Here is a 16,469-nt window from a genome sequence, read left to right on the forward strand (position 1 = left end):
CGTGAGGTAATACAGTAGGGGGAGAGCTGCTCAGCCTGAGGTAATACAGTAGGGGGAGTGCTGCTCAGCCTGAGGTAATACAGTAAGGGGGAGTGCTGCTCAGCGTGAGGTAATACAGTAGGGGGAGTGCTGCTCAGCGTGAGGTAATACAGTAGGGGGAGTGCTGCTCAGCGTGAGGTAATACAGTAGGGGGAGTGCTGCTCAGCGTGAGGTAATACAGTAGGGGGGAGTGCTGCTCGCCGTGAGGTAATACAGTAGGGGGAGTGCTGCTCGGCGTGAGGTAATACAGTAGGGGGAGTGCTGCTCGGCGTGAGGTAATACAGTAGGGGGGAGTGCTGCTCAGCGTGAGGTAATACAGTAGGGGGAGTGCTGCTCAGCGTGAGGTAATACAGTAGGGGGAGTGCTGCTCAGCGTGAGGTAATACAGTAGGGGGGAGTGCTGCTCAGCGTGAGGTAATACAGTAGGGGGAGTGCTTATCAAATAGAGGCTGAGCATGTTTTATACGTTCTCCACACTCTCGTCCTCACAAGAACGTAATCAAGAAAAAGTCGTCGGAGAATGCACTCGGAGCATTAGAGTGTGAAGCACAGTAGTATGCATATTGAGAAACACGCTCGGTGTCGATCTGTTAATGTGGAATTGCCCTTGTATAACTTACTGTATTTATTTAAGTACAACATATAACCTACTGTATATATACTCACTGTTGTTCCCATGTCATACCTGGGGTAGACATCTATCTGTTGTGTAAAGGTAGCAATTTGCACATTTCTTTACAGTTGCAGTGACCAGTTAGATGTTTCACATGGTGGAACAAAGATTATACAAAAATACAATTTTAAGATCCTGTAATTACACCAACAATTCTGATATCCATAATGTATAATAACCATACTTTTATAATAAGATGTATTGATAAACAGTGATACAAAAGCAATCCAAGAGAGAGAGGAGATGAGGCAGAGTATATGATCCACCAACTATATCAGAGCGATGATGCAAGCCTACCGTTTGACATGATTACACTGTCCCTCTGGTGCTGTTACTCATGCTATTTCCCAGTACTTTTCTATCCTTCAGCTTTAGGCTGACGACCGCTTACCTATGAATCATCAGGTTTCAATCTGAGGTAGGTGGTGGTCGCTGACTCAGCAAAGCAGCATCAATCTTGCTACCTGCAGATAATTGTTTGCTTCCCTACATGGCATCTAGAAGTCATCGAGCAAATCCCGATGATGCCACTACAATAAATCAATAAAGAATGCAAACAGTACACCCTAATTAGGCTACATTTTAGTTTCTAGAACATTCCCTGGACTGTTTTTTACATTTTTAAATTCAGATTTCTAGCTTATCTCCGCCTGAGGCTGTTTGCTCTTGCTCATGTCGATGGTGTAGGATATGCGTAATGTGCTTTCCTGGCTGGCTATTTATCACAGATTAGGCCTAATTCCAGATGGCTGCTGATGCTAAATGGGCTTGTCAGGCCTTCCCAGCAGTACCATCTGAGCTCTGCCAGTCGAGGCCAGCTCACATGGGCCTGTCCCCTGTACTGTTCTGTACGAATCCCAGCTAGCCACCCTCAAATCAGGCCTGTCGCTGAACAAAGACTCCAGAACAAGACCCTTAGCTCCAGACATATTGTAGTTTGCCATCCCAAGAGTAGCACTGTCAGCTTAGATGTGATTACTGAACCCCCCCCTGCATTTAACCCATTCATTGTAGCAGGAAGACGAATGGACGACTCTTTCTGGTTGCGATTGGCCTGAATGTGGTATAGACGCCCGCCTATACCACAGACGGACACCATTTTTACTGGAATGTTGGTATGATGATTTGTTCCTCATACATGCTAGTATTTTGACCCCCCCACCTCTTTTACACTGCTGCTACTCTGTTGTTATCATCTATGCATAGTCACTTTAATAACTCCACCTCCACTCTATACCTCAACTAACCGGTGCCCCCACACATTGACTCTGTACCAGTACCCCCCTGTATATAGTCTCGCTATTGTTATTGCTGCTCTTTAATTACTTGTTACTTATATTTCTTATTCATAAAAAAAAAAAAAATGTAACTGCATTGTTGGTTATGGGCTTGTGAGTAAGTATTTCACTCTAAGGTGAAATGTTGTATTCGGCGCATGTGACTAATAAAATTGGATTTGATTTAATCTAATGCTTTCAAGAACACCCTGGACATGAGTCAACTTTGACCTTTTGTTTTCAGAACATCACCCGTCTCTAGCTGCTAACTCTGAGGAACAAAATATTGAATGGAAAAAGAGTTAATCGATTCAACTGTCAACAGTCTGCAGGCATAACACTTGCATAGACAGTGATTCACATCCCTATCAACAAGGCAGGTCCTACAAGCCCTAGTTGTCGCACCTTGATTACTGTTCAGTCGTGTGGTCAGGTGCCACAAAAAAGGACTTAGGTAAATTGCAATTGGCTCAGAATACAGCAGCACGGCTGGCCCTTGGATTTACACGGGGAGCTAATATTAATCTCCCCTGGCTGAAAGTGGAGGAGGGATTGACTTCATCACTACTTTTATTTATGAGAGGTATTGACATGTTGAATGCACCAAGCTGTCTGTCAACTACTGGCACACAGTTCTGACACCCATGCATACCCCACAAGAGGTCTCTTCACAGTCCCCAAGTTCAGAACAGACTATGGGAGGCACACAGTACTACATAGAGCCATGACTACATGGAACTCTATTCCACATCAAGTAACTGACGCAAGCAGTAAAATTAGATTAAAAAAACAGATTACAAAACACCTTATGGAACAGCAGGGATGTGAAGCAACACAAACATTGGCACAGATACGCGCGTGCACACACACACACACACACACACACACACACACACACACACACACACACACACACACACACACACACACACACACACGCGCACCATACATACATACACATGGATTTAGTACTGTAGATATGTGGTAGTGGTGGAGTAGGGGCCTGAGGGCACACAGTGTGTTGTGAAATCTGTGAATGTATTGTAATATTTTTAAAATTGTATAACTACCTTAATTTTGCTGGACCCCAGGAAGAGTTGCCTTGGCAGCAGCTAATGTGGATCTGTAATAAATACAAATATTGACATTGCAGGGATTTTGCCGTCATTGTTATCTTTGTGTGCGAAGTCCAAAACATTGAGAGAATTTCAATAATTTGTGATGGACAAACATTTTCCAGTGTAAACGTAAGACTAAAACCAGAGAGAAAGTATGTAGAACAAGATAATGGACCTATAAACAGTGCCTTCGGAAGTATTCAGACCCCTTGACTGTCCACATTTTGTTACGTTTACCTTATTCTAAAATGTATTAAATTGTTTTATCATTCATCAATCTATACACAATACCCTACAATGACAAACAAAAACAGGTTATTAGAGATTTTTGCAAAATAATAATAACCCGGAAATATCACATTTACATAAGCATTCAGACCCTTTTACTCAGTACTTTGGTCTTCTTGGGTATGACGCTACATGCTTGGCACACCTGTATTTGGGGAGTTTCTCCTATTCTTCTCTGCAGATCCTCTCAAGCTTGGTCAGGTTGGATGGGGAGCGTCGCTGCACAGCTATTTTCAGGTCTCTCCAGAGATGTTCAATCGGGTTCAAGTCTGGGCTCTGGCTGGGCCACTCAAGGACATTCAAAGACTTGTCCCGAAGCCACTCCTGCGTTGTCTTGGCTGTGTGCTTAGGGTCGTTGTCCTGTTGAAAGGTGAACCTTCACCCCAGTCTGTGGTGCTGAGCGCAGGTTTTCATCAAGGATCTCTCTGTACTTTGCTCCGTTCATCTTTCCCTCAATCCTGACTAGTCTCCCAGTCCCTGCCACTGAAAAACATCCCCACAGCATGATGCTGCCACCACCATGCTTCACCATAGGGATGGTGCCAGGTTTCTTCCAGACGTGACGCTTGGCATTCAGGTCAAAGAGTTCAATCTAGGTTTCATCAGACCAGAGAATCCTGTTGTAGATACATTTCAAGGATGACCAAAGGAAACAGGATGCACCTGAGCTCAATTTTGAGTCTCATTGCAATGGGTCTGAATACTTAAGGTTTTTCTGTTTTTTATTTTTAATAAATGTGCAAAAATTTCTAAACCTGTTTTCGCTTTGTCATTATGGGGTATTGTTTTAGATTGATGAGGATTTGTTTTATTTGATTCATTTTAGAATAAGGCTGTAAAGTAACATGGAAAGATTCAAAGGGTCTGAGTACTTTCCGTGTGTGCGTGCATATGCATACAGTTGAAGTCGGAAGTTTACAAACACTTAGGTTGGAGTCATTAAAACTCGGTTTTCAACCACTCCACAATTTCTTGTTAACAAACTATAGTTTTGGCAAGTCGGTTAGGACACCTACTTTGAGCATGACAAGTAATTTTTTTTTTTTTTTTTTTTAAATAAGTTTACATACACTAAGTTGACTGTGCCTTAAGCAGCCAGGAAAATTCCAGAAAAGGATGTCATGGCTTTAGAAGCTTCTGATAGGCTAATTGACATAATTTGAGTCAAGTATAACACCATTATAACACCATGGTACCACGCAGCCGTCATACAGCTCAGGAAGGAGACGCGTTCTGTCTCCTGGAGATGAACGTACTTTGGTACGAAATGTGCAATTCAATCCCAGAACAACAGCAAAGGACTGGAGGAAACAGGTACAAAAGTATCTATATCCACAACTAGGCAAGTCAATTAAGAACAAATTCTTATTTTCAATGACGGGCTAGGAACAGTGGGTTAACTGCCTTGTTCAGGGGCAGAACTGCAGATTTTTACCTTGTCGGCTCGGGGATTCGATCTTGCAACCTTTTGGTTATTAGTCCAACGCTCTAACCACTAGGCTACCTGCCGCCCCATATCAACATAACCTGAAAGGCTGCTCAGCAAGGAAGAAGCCACTGCTCCAAAACCGCAATAAAAAAGCCAGACTAAGTTTTGCAACTGCACATGGGGACAAAGATCGTACTTTTTGGAGAAATGTCCTCTGGTCTGATGAAAAAAAAAAAAAAATAGAACTGTTGGCCATAATGACCATCGTTATGTTTGGAGGAAAAAGGGGGATACTCGCAAGCAGAAGAACACCATCCCAACCGTGAAGCACGGGGGTGGCAGCATCATGCTGTGGTGGTGCTTTGCTGCAGGAGGGACTGGTACACTTCACCAAATAGATGGCATCATGAGGTAGGAAAATTGTTGCTTCAATATATCCACATCTCAAGACATCAGTCAGGAAGTTGAAGCTTGAATGTTCATTTCTCTACCATAAGCCGCCTCCAGCGTCTGTTTCGAAAATTTGGCAGTACATCCAACCTGGCTTTACAACCGCAGACCATGTGTTACCACGCCAGCTCAGGACCTCTACATCCGGCTTCTTCACCTGCGGGATTGTCTGAGACCAGCCACCCGGACAGCTAATGAAACTGGATTATTTATTTCTGTAATAAAGCCTTTTTGTGTGGAAAGACTCATTCTGATTGGCTTAAAAATGTCTGTACATCGCCAAGATGGGAGTGCTCTAAAATCTAGCCGCGTCGACGGGCCGGTGTGACTGTGCTGTTTGCCACACCCCCTGCCAAGCCCACCACCTAAGTCCCTTTTGGATCCAGAAAAACCCCTAGTCTGTAAGTTCTATTCTCAGCATAGGCCATAACGAACTGTAAACAATGCAGAGCAGTTCATGTTTATAGTTCACTAATGACACGCGTCGTAATCATGACACTCAACTGACTGCTGACTCTCCCCTCTGCCCCTCCCCCACCACCTCTTTCTCTCTCGCTCCCCGTATTCTCTTTATCCTCCCTCCTCCTCCCCTCTACACCACATTTATCTCCCTTTCCTGCTATGTCTTCCCCTCTCCATCTCTCAATGGATTGCAGTGATGGACATGGAGTCTGCAGTATGTCCCTCGTCCAATCAGAACGGCTGCATCCTGAACCCACTTCCTGTCTCCGAGACCAAACAGGAACAGGAAGTAGCTCCACCTCCCTGTCTGAGGGTGCACCTGTACCACCTGGGCCAGGGCGGAGCCAACAGCCAAGACCTCACCTATCCGGCAGGGGACTATGTGGCTGAGGAGCTGTGCATCGACGCGGCCAAGGCATGCGGTGAGTGAGCCAGTGCTCAATGTTTTTCTGCTCTAAAGGAGATTATTTAATAAAGCATGAACAATGTTGAGTGGAACTAAAGCCATAAACAAGGACTGACACATACTGCATTGTGTTAGTAGTGCTTAGTTTGGGAACGAGATAATAGACTTGCTATTTCCCCCTCGGTGCTTGTTTGAGGTATTAAAGTGTGGGCAGGTTTATGAGACTTTGCCGTTATGTTCACTGTGCTCCCCTGTCTCTGACTTTAACTCTAAAGCGTCATCTCTGGCCTTTAACCAAAACACTTCAGCGCTTGTTTCGTTAGCCTTAACGTTTGGCTAAAACACTTTAGTGATTGTTTCTAGTGTTGATAGACTGTGAGTGGTTCAGGTTTGTGCCAGATTCATTTAAAATGCTTAGGCCACAGCATAGGCCTACACCAGTAGCCAAACACACACACACCTTCCCCACCCTTTTCCTTGTTTGTAACTGCTGTTGACACAACAGGGCCCAGAAACCACTGCCCGCAGGCTTCAGGGGCCTGGTGTGTCTGCTTGGTGATCCAGATCCACACACACCAGGGTTTCCGTTAGGGAAATGTGACGCCGGACAACGTGACTGGGAAGATTTTAATTTACCGGCCATTTGAGAAATGTACCGGACTCGTATGCATTGGGTGTGTTGCCCATTAGGGTGTCTACCTACGGTGGCCAGAATTACAGATCCCATTTAGGCTATGGTAATGTATCTTAACGGAACATGCAACTCCTGTAATGAAACATGAAATAACATGTAATTTTCAAACATTTGACAAAATGCGATTTGCGGGAACATGCCATTCCAGCAGCGCACCACTCTCTCTCTCTACCACACCTGCTATTTCGACATCTGAATGCCCAGCTATGAAAAGCCAAGTGACATTTACTCCTGATGTACTGACCTGTTGCACCCTCTACAACCACTGTGATTATTATTTGACCCTGCTGGTCATTATGAACTTTTGAACATCTTGGAGAACAATCTGGCCTTAATGGCCATGTGTTGTTATGATATCCACCTGGCACAGCCAGAAGGGGACCCCTCAGAGCCTGGTTCCTCTCTAGGTTTCTTTCTAGGGAGTTTTTCCTAGCCACCGTGCTTCTGCATTGCTTGCTGTTTGGGGTTTTAGGCTGGGTTTCTGTATAGCACTTTGTGACTTCTGTTGATGTAAAAAGGGCCTTATAAATACATTTAATTGAAATTTGATTCCATATGTGACAGAGATGAAAATCTCTGTTAGAACCTTAGAAAGAAGGACTCTAAAGATGAAACAACTAGGATGTGTTGCTAATATGACTAGGATGTGTTGCTAATATGACTAGGATGTGTTGCTAATATGACTAGGATGTGTTGCTAATATGACTAGGATGTGTTGCTAATATGACTAGGATGGGTTGCTAATATGACTAGGATGTGTTGCTAATATGACTAGGATGGGTTGCTAATATGACTAGGATGGGTTGCTAATATGACTAGGATGGGTTGCTAATATGGCTAGGATGGGTTGATAATATGACTAGGATGGGTTGCTAATATGACTAGGATGTGTTGCTAATATGACTAGGATGGGTTGCTAATATGACTAGGATGGGTTGATAATATGACTAGGATGGGTTGCTAATATGACTAGGATGTGTTGCTAATATGACTAGGATGTGTTGCTAATATGACTAGGATGGGTTGCTAATATGACTAGGATGGGTTGCTAATATGACTAGGATGGGTTGCTAATATGACTAGGATGGGTTGCTAATATGACTAGGATGGGTTGCTAATATGACTAGGATGGGTTGCTAATATGACTAGGATGGGTTGCTAATATGACTAGGATGGGTTGATAATATGACTAGGATGGGTTGATAATATGACTAGGATGGGTTGATAATATGACTAGGATGGGTTGATAATATGACTAGGATGGGTTGTTAATGACTAGGATGGGTTGATAATATGACTAGGATGGGTTGATAATATGACTAGGATGGGTTGCTAATATGACTAGGATGGGTTGTTAATATGACTAGGATGGGTTGTTAATATGACTAGGATGGGTTGTTAATATGACTAGGATGGGTTGTTAATATGACCAGGATGGGTTGTTAATATGACTAGGATGGGTTGTTAATGACTAGGATGGGTTGTTAATATGACTAGGATCGGTTGCTAATATGACTAGGATGGGTTGATAATATGACTAGGATGGGTTGATAATATGACTAGGATTGTGCCTTTGGCTTCTGCACAACGAAAGAAAGTTGATATGAAAACCAGTGGAACAGGAGAGGAATGTCATATGAGGAAGTCTTTCATAGGCGGCATGTCTAATTAGTCCTTAAAGTAAAAAAATATATTTATATAATTACTCCTTTCTATACAGAAATTAATAAAATCATCCAAAATACTTCACCAGAGAGCATCACTTGGCCACAGAGGAATGGAGAATCATTAGCTTCTTTACAGAATGAGCTGTGGACTGTTTGACATCACAGGCTCGTAGGCCTGTGTCTGTTTGTGAAGCCCACATGGCAATAGGCCTAGCTGATTAGCTGTCAGTGAAAAGCATCTAAAATATATTTGAAGATGGTGTCTTGAGTATCATTTTAAATGTTGACACAAGAAGGGGAGGGGTGTGGCGAAGATATAGGCACGTCTCTCAGCTCTCCAGAATGCGCTCAGCTGTCTCCAGTCAATTCTTGCGCATTCATTGTTTCATGTGAATTGTTTGTCCTTTGTTTGTTTATTTTTTATCAATTCCCCATTACATATGTAACCAGTAGTAAATTTACTGTTAATCCCTGTCATTTGGTTACATACATTTATGTTAATGCATTAGTAATTTACTGTTCTCATTCTCGCAGTGGAAACATTGTTTGCAGAGTTCACAACCTGCTACACGTGTGAGAAATCAGTTTTGATTTATTTCAGAACCATCACAAGTTTTGTAAAAAAAAAAAAAAAAAAAAAAAAAAAAAAGGATTTTGTTTGGAGGGCTCCATGTGAGCAATGAGCATGTGTCTGGTTTCTCTGTCCTGTTAATATTGAGGGAGCGCACACGCCTGAGCACACGCCTGAGCACACGCCTGAGCACACGCCTGAGCACACGCCTCAGCACACGTAGAACGCATTGAATGCATTGATGACTAATGCATTGAGGGAAAGATTGTTGGAAAGATTTATAAAATACTGTGAAGAACTATTATCATTTGCATGATAATAGTGATCATGATAACAGGATAAAAAAAAAAGTTTTAAAAAAAAGACATCGTTCACTTACTGTGTGAGCTGAAAACATTTTTGAGGAGTTCAGCTTATTAGTGGTGGAAGTGGTGAGTTAAGACAATCAGAAAATCGGACATCCCCAAATGGGCACTTTCCTACATTTGCTCCCAGCAGACTAGTTACTTCTAGTAACGGGCTGCCATGTGCCTCAGTAAAAGGCACATTTCAGCCCGCTTGGAGTTTGCCAAAAGGCACCTAAAGACTCTCAAACCATGAGAAACAAGATTCTCTGGTTTAACTATTTGGCCTGAATGCCAAGCGTCACGTCTGGAGGAAACCTGGCACCATCCCTACGGTGAAGCATTGTGGTGGCAGCATCATGCTGTGGTGATGTTTTTCGGCGGCAGGGACTGGGAGACTAGTCAGGATCGAGGGAAAGATGAACGGAGCAAAGTACAGATAGATCTTGGATGAAAACCTGCTTCAGAGCGCTCAGGACCTCAGACTGGTTGTTGTCCTGTTGGAACCTTCCCTAAGCACACAGCCAAGACAATGCAGGTGTGGCTTCGGGACAAGTCTCTGAATGTCCTTGAATTGCCCAGCCAGAGCCTGAACTTGAACCCGATCGAACATCTCTGGAGAGACCTGATAATAGCTGTGCAGCAACGCTCCCCATCCAACCTGACAGAGCTTGAGAGGATCTGCAGAAAGAATGGGAGAAACTCCCTAAATACAGGTGTGCCAAGCTTGTAGCATCATACCCAAGAAGACTCAAGGCTGTAATCGCTGCCAAAGGTGCGTCAACAAAGTACTGAGTAAAGGGTCTGAATACTTATGTAAATGTGATATTTTTATTTTATAAATTAACAATTTCTAAAAACCTGCTTTTGCTTTGCCGTTATGACGTATTGTGTCTAGATTGATGAACAAAATAATTGTATCATTTTTAGAATTAGGTTGTAACCTAACAAAATGTGGAAAAAGTCAAGGGGTCTGAATACTTCCCAAAGGCACTGTTTATACTTATACTCAAAAATAACTTTTCCCAGCCATGAAAGCTGCCAGAGCACATGGGGACATTGCTTACATCCATTATGACACTCATTGTACACCCTTCCTCCCAGAAGCCTGGAAGGGATAAGAGAGCCAAGCCAGAGTTCCTAGCTTCAACCCCGCTATATATATATATATATATTTACTTACACACACCAACTGATTAATGGACTGCTGAATGTATATTTTTTATCTTGCTTTGTTTGCTCTTTTCCATATTATGTCTATCTCTGATAAGCGACCCAGGAAAGGCCTGAAAATAGACCATATTATAGGTAGCCTTAGAAATAAGGTTCATTAAGTCAATAACTTGATAACATTAATATTTTAGCCATTTCTGAGACTCACTTAGATAATTCATTTGATACAACAGTAGCAATACAAGGATAACATCTATAGAAGAGACAGGAATGCTTATGGGGGAGGTGTTGCTGTATATATATTCAGAGCCATAACCCTGTAATGCTTAGAGAAGATGTTATGTCAAGTGTTATTGAAGTGTTGTGGTTGCAGGTTCACTTGGCACATCTAAAGCCTTTTCTTTTGGGGTGTTGCTATATGCCAGATAGTGCTAGCAGTCAGTATCTTAATAATGTGTGAAATGCTTGATAGTGTATGTGATGTAAAGAGGTCTACTTTCATGGGGACCTGAATATTGACTGGTTTTCATCAAGTTGTCCACTCAAGAGGAAGCTTCTCACTGTAACCAGTGCCTGTAATCTGGTTCAGGTTATTAATCAACCTACCAGGGTGTTTACAAACACTACAGGAACAAGATCATCCACATGTACTGTTTAGATCACATGTTGACTAATACTGTAGAACTTTGTTCTAAAGCTGTATCTGTACCCATTGGATGCAGAGATCACAATAGAGTGGCTTTATCCAGGAAAGCCAAAGTTTCAACAGCTGGGCCTAAAATAGCGTACAAGAGATAATACAAAATATTTTGCTGTGACTTATGTAGATGATGTTAAAAACATGTAGGTTCGATGTGATTTAATAAGGAGCCTCCAGACGCTGCTCTTGATGAATTTATGAAATTGCTTCTTCCAATTATTGAAAAACATGCACCTGCATAGAAACTGACTGTTAGAACTGTTAAGGCTCCTTGGATTGATGAGCAATTTAAAATCTGTATGGTTGAAAAATGAAATGAGGCAAAAGTCTGGCTGCACATCTGTCTGGCTGACTTACTGCAAATTGAGAGATTGTGACTAAATTCAACCGAAAGAAGAAACTGTATTGTGAAACCAAGATCAATGATACATTTGAGTACTTTTTAAATGAAATTATGGCCAGAAAGACATTCAACTCCATCTTTCATCGAATCAGATGGCTTATTCATCACAAAACCATTTGATGTTGACAATCATTTTTATGATTACTTAATTGGCAAACTTAGGCAGGAAATGCCAACAACGAACAGTGAGACATCGTATTTATGCATAAAAAAATAAGAAATAATGAAAGAAAAGCATTGCAAGTTTAAATTCTGTAAAGTATTGTGGGAAAGGTGGAAAAATGATTGTTATGGATCAGTAATGACAAACCTCCTGGCATTGACAACTTAGATGGAAAGCTACTGAGGAAGGTAGATATCTGTCATATCTTTAATCTGAGTCTAGAGGAAAGTCTGTCCTCAGGCCTGGAGGGAAGCCAAAGTAATTCCGCTACCCAAGAGTGGTAAAGCGGCCTTTACTGGTTCTAACAGCAGACATTTCAGCTTGCTGCCAGTTCTTAGCAAACTGTTGGGGAAAAGTGTGTTTCTCTGTAAACAAATTAGTAATAAGACTTTCAGCATGCTTATAGAGAAGCACACTCAACATGTGACACATTGACACAAACGACTGATGATTGGTTAAAAGAAATTGATAAGAAGATTGTGGGATCTGTACTGTTAGATTTCAGTGCAACCTTTGATATTATTGACCATAACCTGTTGTTTAAAACACTCATGTGTTATGGCTTTTCAACCTCTGTCATAGTGTTGGGGTTCGTTTCCTTGTTCTTTGTCAATCATTGGCTCATTGGTGAAATTAGCATTGTGACTATCTTTTAATTAAATCATTCAAAAACCTTTTATTAATGCAATTGCAGACAGAAGTTGACAACAGGAACATGACGCATGTTTCTGAGTAAGTTCTGCAAAATAGGAAAAGTCCCAAGTTGTTTTTATTAAACCCCAAGTCCAGCCTTAGTGATGTCACTGCCTAAGTCATTACCTTTTACTCATGAGACCAAAACTATGCCTACACAGCTATATAAACAAAGCTTTTAGTGTTATCTAAAAGCTTAGCAGTAAATGTCCAAGTTGATTTATAGTGGAATGTCTAACTAGTCTCATATCTCTTATGCTCCCCTGCAGAGTTCTGTCTTCAGTCACACATTTCTCAGACAGTTTCTTCATGAGAGGCAGAGAGCCTAGAAAAGTACTGTGGAACAATATTAAACCTTATAATGTGTATATATATTGTTAATCTGTAGTCTAGGACCCTATAAATGTAAAGAGGGAGGGGTCTTATAACCCCTCCCCTTCTATTAATACAACATGAGCATAATCAATTATTATAATACATCAAACATTTGGTTCAGCCCCTATCACGACCCCTAGGTGAACCCCCTTCAATAGCGTGGATTCAGAGATATCTTTCTAATAGAATTTAAAGGGATTTCTTTTCATGGAAGCTTTTCTAGGTAAAGTGTGGTGTACCGCAGGGCAGTTTTCTAGGTAAAGTGTGGTGTACCGCAGGGCAGTTTTTTAGGCCCTGTACTCTTTTCTATTTTTACCAATGACCTGCCACTGGCATTAAACAAAGCATGTGTGTCCATGTATGCTGATGCTTCAGCCACGTACGTATCAGCAACCACAACTAATGAAGTCACTGAAACCCTTAACAAAGACTTCCAGTCTGTTTTGGAATGGGTGGCCAGTAATAAACTGGTCATGAACATCTCTAAAACTAAGAGCATTGAAATTTGGTACAAATCATTCCATAAGTTCTAGACCTCAGCTAAATCTGGTAATGTTATGGTGTGACAAGTTGAAGAGACTAAATTACTTGGTGTTACCTTTAGATTGTAAACTGTCATGGTAAAAACATATAGATTCAATGGTTGTTAAGATGGGGACAGGTCTGTCCGTAATAAAAAGAAGCTCTGCTTTTTTGACACCACACTCCTAAAAGCAAGTCCTGCAGGCTCAAGTTTTGTCTAATCTTGATTATTGTCCAGTCGTGTGGTCGAGTGCTGCAAGGAAAGACCTAGTTAAGCTGCAGCTGGCCCAGAACAGAGTGGCATTCTCTCTTGGCGAAGCGTTGAGGAGAGACTGACTGCATCACTTTGTCTTTTTGTAAGAAACAATATATTGAAAATCCCAAATTGTTTGCGTAGTCAACGTACACACACAGCTCTGACACATACAGTGGGGAGAACAAGTATTTGATACACTGCCGATTTTGCAGGTTTTCCTACTTACAAAGCATGTAGAGGTCTGTAATTTTTATCATAGGTACACTTCAACTGTGAGAGACGGAATCTAAAACAAAAATCCAGAAAATCACATTGTATGATTTTTAAATAATTAATTTGCATTTTATTGCATGACATAAGTATTTGATCACCTACCAACCAGTAAGAATTCCGGCTCTCACAGACCTGTTAGTTTTTCTTTAAGAAGCCCTCCTGTTCTCCACTCATTACCTGTATTAACTGCACCTGTTTGAACTCGTTACCTGTATAAAAGACACCTGTCCACACACTCAATAAAACAGATTCCAACCTCTCCACAATGGCCAAGACCAGAGAGCTGTGTAAGGACATCAGGGATAAAATTGTAGACCTGCACAAGGCTGGGATGGGCTACAGGACAATAGGCAAGCAGCTTGGTGAGAAGGAAACAACTGTTGGCGCAATTATTAGAAAATGGAAGAAGTTCAAGATGACGGTCAATCACCCTCGGTCTGGGGCTCCATGCAAGATTTCACCTCGTGGGGCATCAATAATCATGAGGAAGGTGAGGGATCAGCCCAGAACTACACGGCAGGACCTGGTCAATGACCTGAAGAGAGCTGGGACCACAGTCTCAAAGAAAACCATTAGTAACACACTACGCCGTCATGGATTAAAATCCTGCAGCGCACGCAAGGTCCCCCTGCTGAAGCCAGTGCATGTCCAGGCCTGTCTGAAGTTTGCCAATGACCATCTGGATGATCCAGAGGAGGAATGGGAGAAGGTCATGTGGTCTGATGAGACAAAAATATAGCTTTTTGGTCTAACTCCACTCGCCGTGTTTGGAGGAAGAAGAAGTATGAGTACAACCCCAAGAACACCATCCCAACCGTGAAGCATGGAGGTGGAAACATCATTCTTTGGGGATGCTTTTCTGCAAAGGGGACAGGACGACTGCACCGTATTGAGGGGAGGATGGATGGGGCCATGTATCGCGAGATCTTGGCCAACAACCTCCTTCCCTCAGTAAGAGCATTGAAGATGGGTCGTGGCTGGGTCTTCCAGCATGACAACGACACGAAGCACACAGCCATGGCAACTAAGGAGTGGCTCCGTAAGAAGCATCTCAAGGTCCTGGAGTGGCCTAGCCAGTCTCCAGACCTGAACCCAATAGAAAATCTTTGGAGGGAGCTGAAAGTCCGTATTGCCCAGCGACAGCCCCGAAACCTGAAGGATCTGGAGAAGATCTGTAGGGAGGAGTGGGCCAAAATCCCTGCTGCAGTGTGTGCAAACCTAGTCAAGAACTACAGGAAACGTATGATCTCTGTAATTGCAAACAAAGGTTTCTGTACCAAATATTAAGTTCTGCTTTTCTGATGTATCAAATACTTATGTCATGCAATAAAATGCAAATTAATTACTTAAAAATCATACAATGTGATTTTCTGGATTTTTGTTTTAGATTCCGTCTCTCATAGTTGAAGTGTACCTATGATAAAAATTACAGACCTCTACATGCTTTGTAAGTAGGAAAACCTGCAAAATCGGCAGTGTATCAAATACTTGTTCTCCCCACTGTATATATACACACACACACTTAGCCGACCATACATGCCACCAGGGGTCTTTTCACAGTCCTCAAATCAGAACAAATTCAAGAAAGGGTACAGTATTATATAGAGCCATTATTGCATGGAACTCCTTTTCCATAGCATATTGTTCAAATTAAGAACAAACCTGGTTTCAAAAAACAGATAAAGCAACACCTCACGGCACAACGCCTCTCCCCTATTTGACCTAGATAGTTTGTGTCTATGTATTGATATGTAGGCTACGTGTGCCTTTAAAATAATTTATGTAGTTCTGTTCTTGTCTTTTAATGTTCTGTATTATGTAATGTTTTGTGTGGACCCCAGGAAGAGTAGCTGCTGCTTTTGCAACAGCTAATGGGAATCCTAATAAAATAGGAAAAAATACCCAAAAGTACATTTAATTGCTAAAATATACCTAAGTATCAAAAGTAAAAGTATCAATTATTTTAAATCAGACAGCACAATTCTTTTTTTACCAGATAGCCAGGGGCACACTCCAACACTGACATCATTTACAAACAAAGCATTTGTGTTTAGTGAGTCCGCCAGGCCAGAGGCAGTAGGGATGACCAGGGATGTTCTCTTGATAAGTGTGTAAATTGGACCATTTTCCTGTCCTGCTAAAAGTATTCAAAATGTAACTAGTACTTCTGGGTGTCAAGGAAAATGTATGGAGTAATAAGTACATTATTTTCTTTAGTAATGTAGTGACGTAAAAGTTGTCCCAAATATATAAAAAGTAAATTACAGATACCTCCAAAAAACGAGTTAAGTAGTACTTCAAAGTATTTTTTACTTAAGTACTTTACACAACTGAGCAGACATCCCGCTCAAAATAGGCTCTGTATGCCTGTGATAGTTAGTTATATAAATAAGAAAATACACACATGCCAATTTTAATTACACTAAAATATGCAAATGAACTTATAGGCCGATAAGCATGTCGGGTAAAAGTATTTCCATCAATGAACAAAAAG

The 16,469-nt window shown here is 41.7% G+C and overlaps 1 protein-coding gene across 1 annotated transcript in view; it reads left to right on the forward strand.

The window, feature by feature from the left end:
- LOC139538359 (tyrosine-protein kinase JAK2-like) overlaps window positions 1–16,469 on the forward strand; it is a 74,855-nt gene that overhangs the window by 17,281 nt on the left and 41,105 nt on the right. Inside the window, exon 2 of the mRNA XM_071340325.1 lies at window positions 5,930–6,157. Within this exon, the coding sequence (XP_071196426.1) occupies window positions 5,930–6,157 (228 nt within the window). The remainder of the gene's footprint in view (window positions 1–5,929; window positions 6,158–16,469) is intronic.

This window comes from Salvelinus alpinus, chromosome 1 (genome assembly GCF_045679555.1).
Source record: "Salvelinus alpinus chromosome 1, SLU_Salpinus.1, whole genome shotgun sequence".
NCBI lineage: Eukaryota > Metazoa > Chordata > Actinopteri > Salmoniformes > Salmonidae > Salvelinus > Salvelinus alpinus.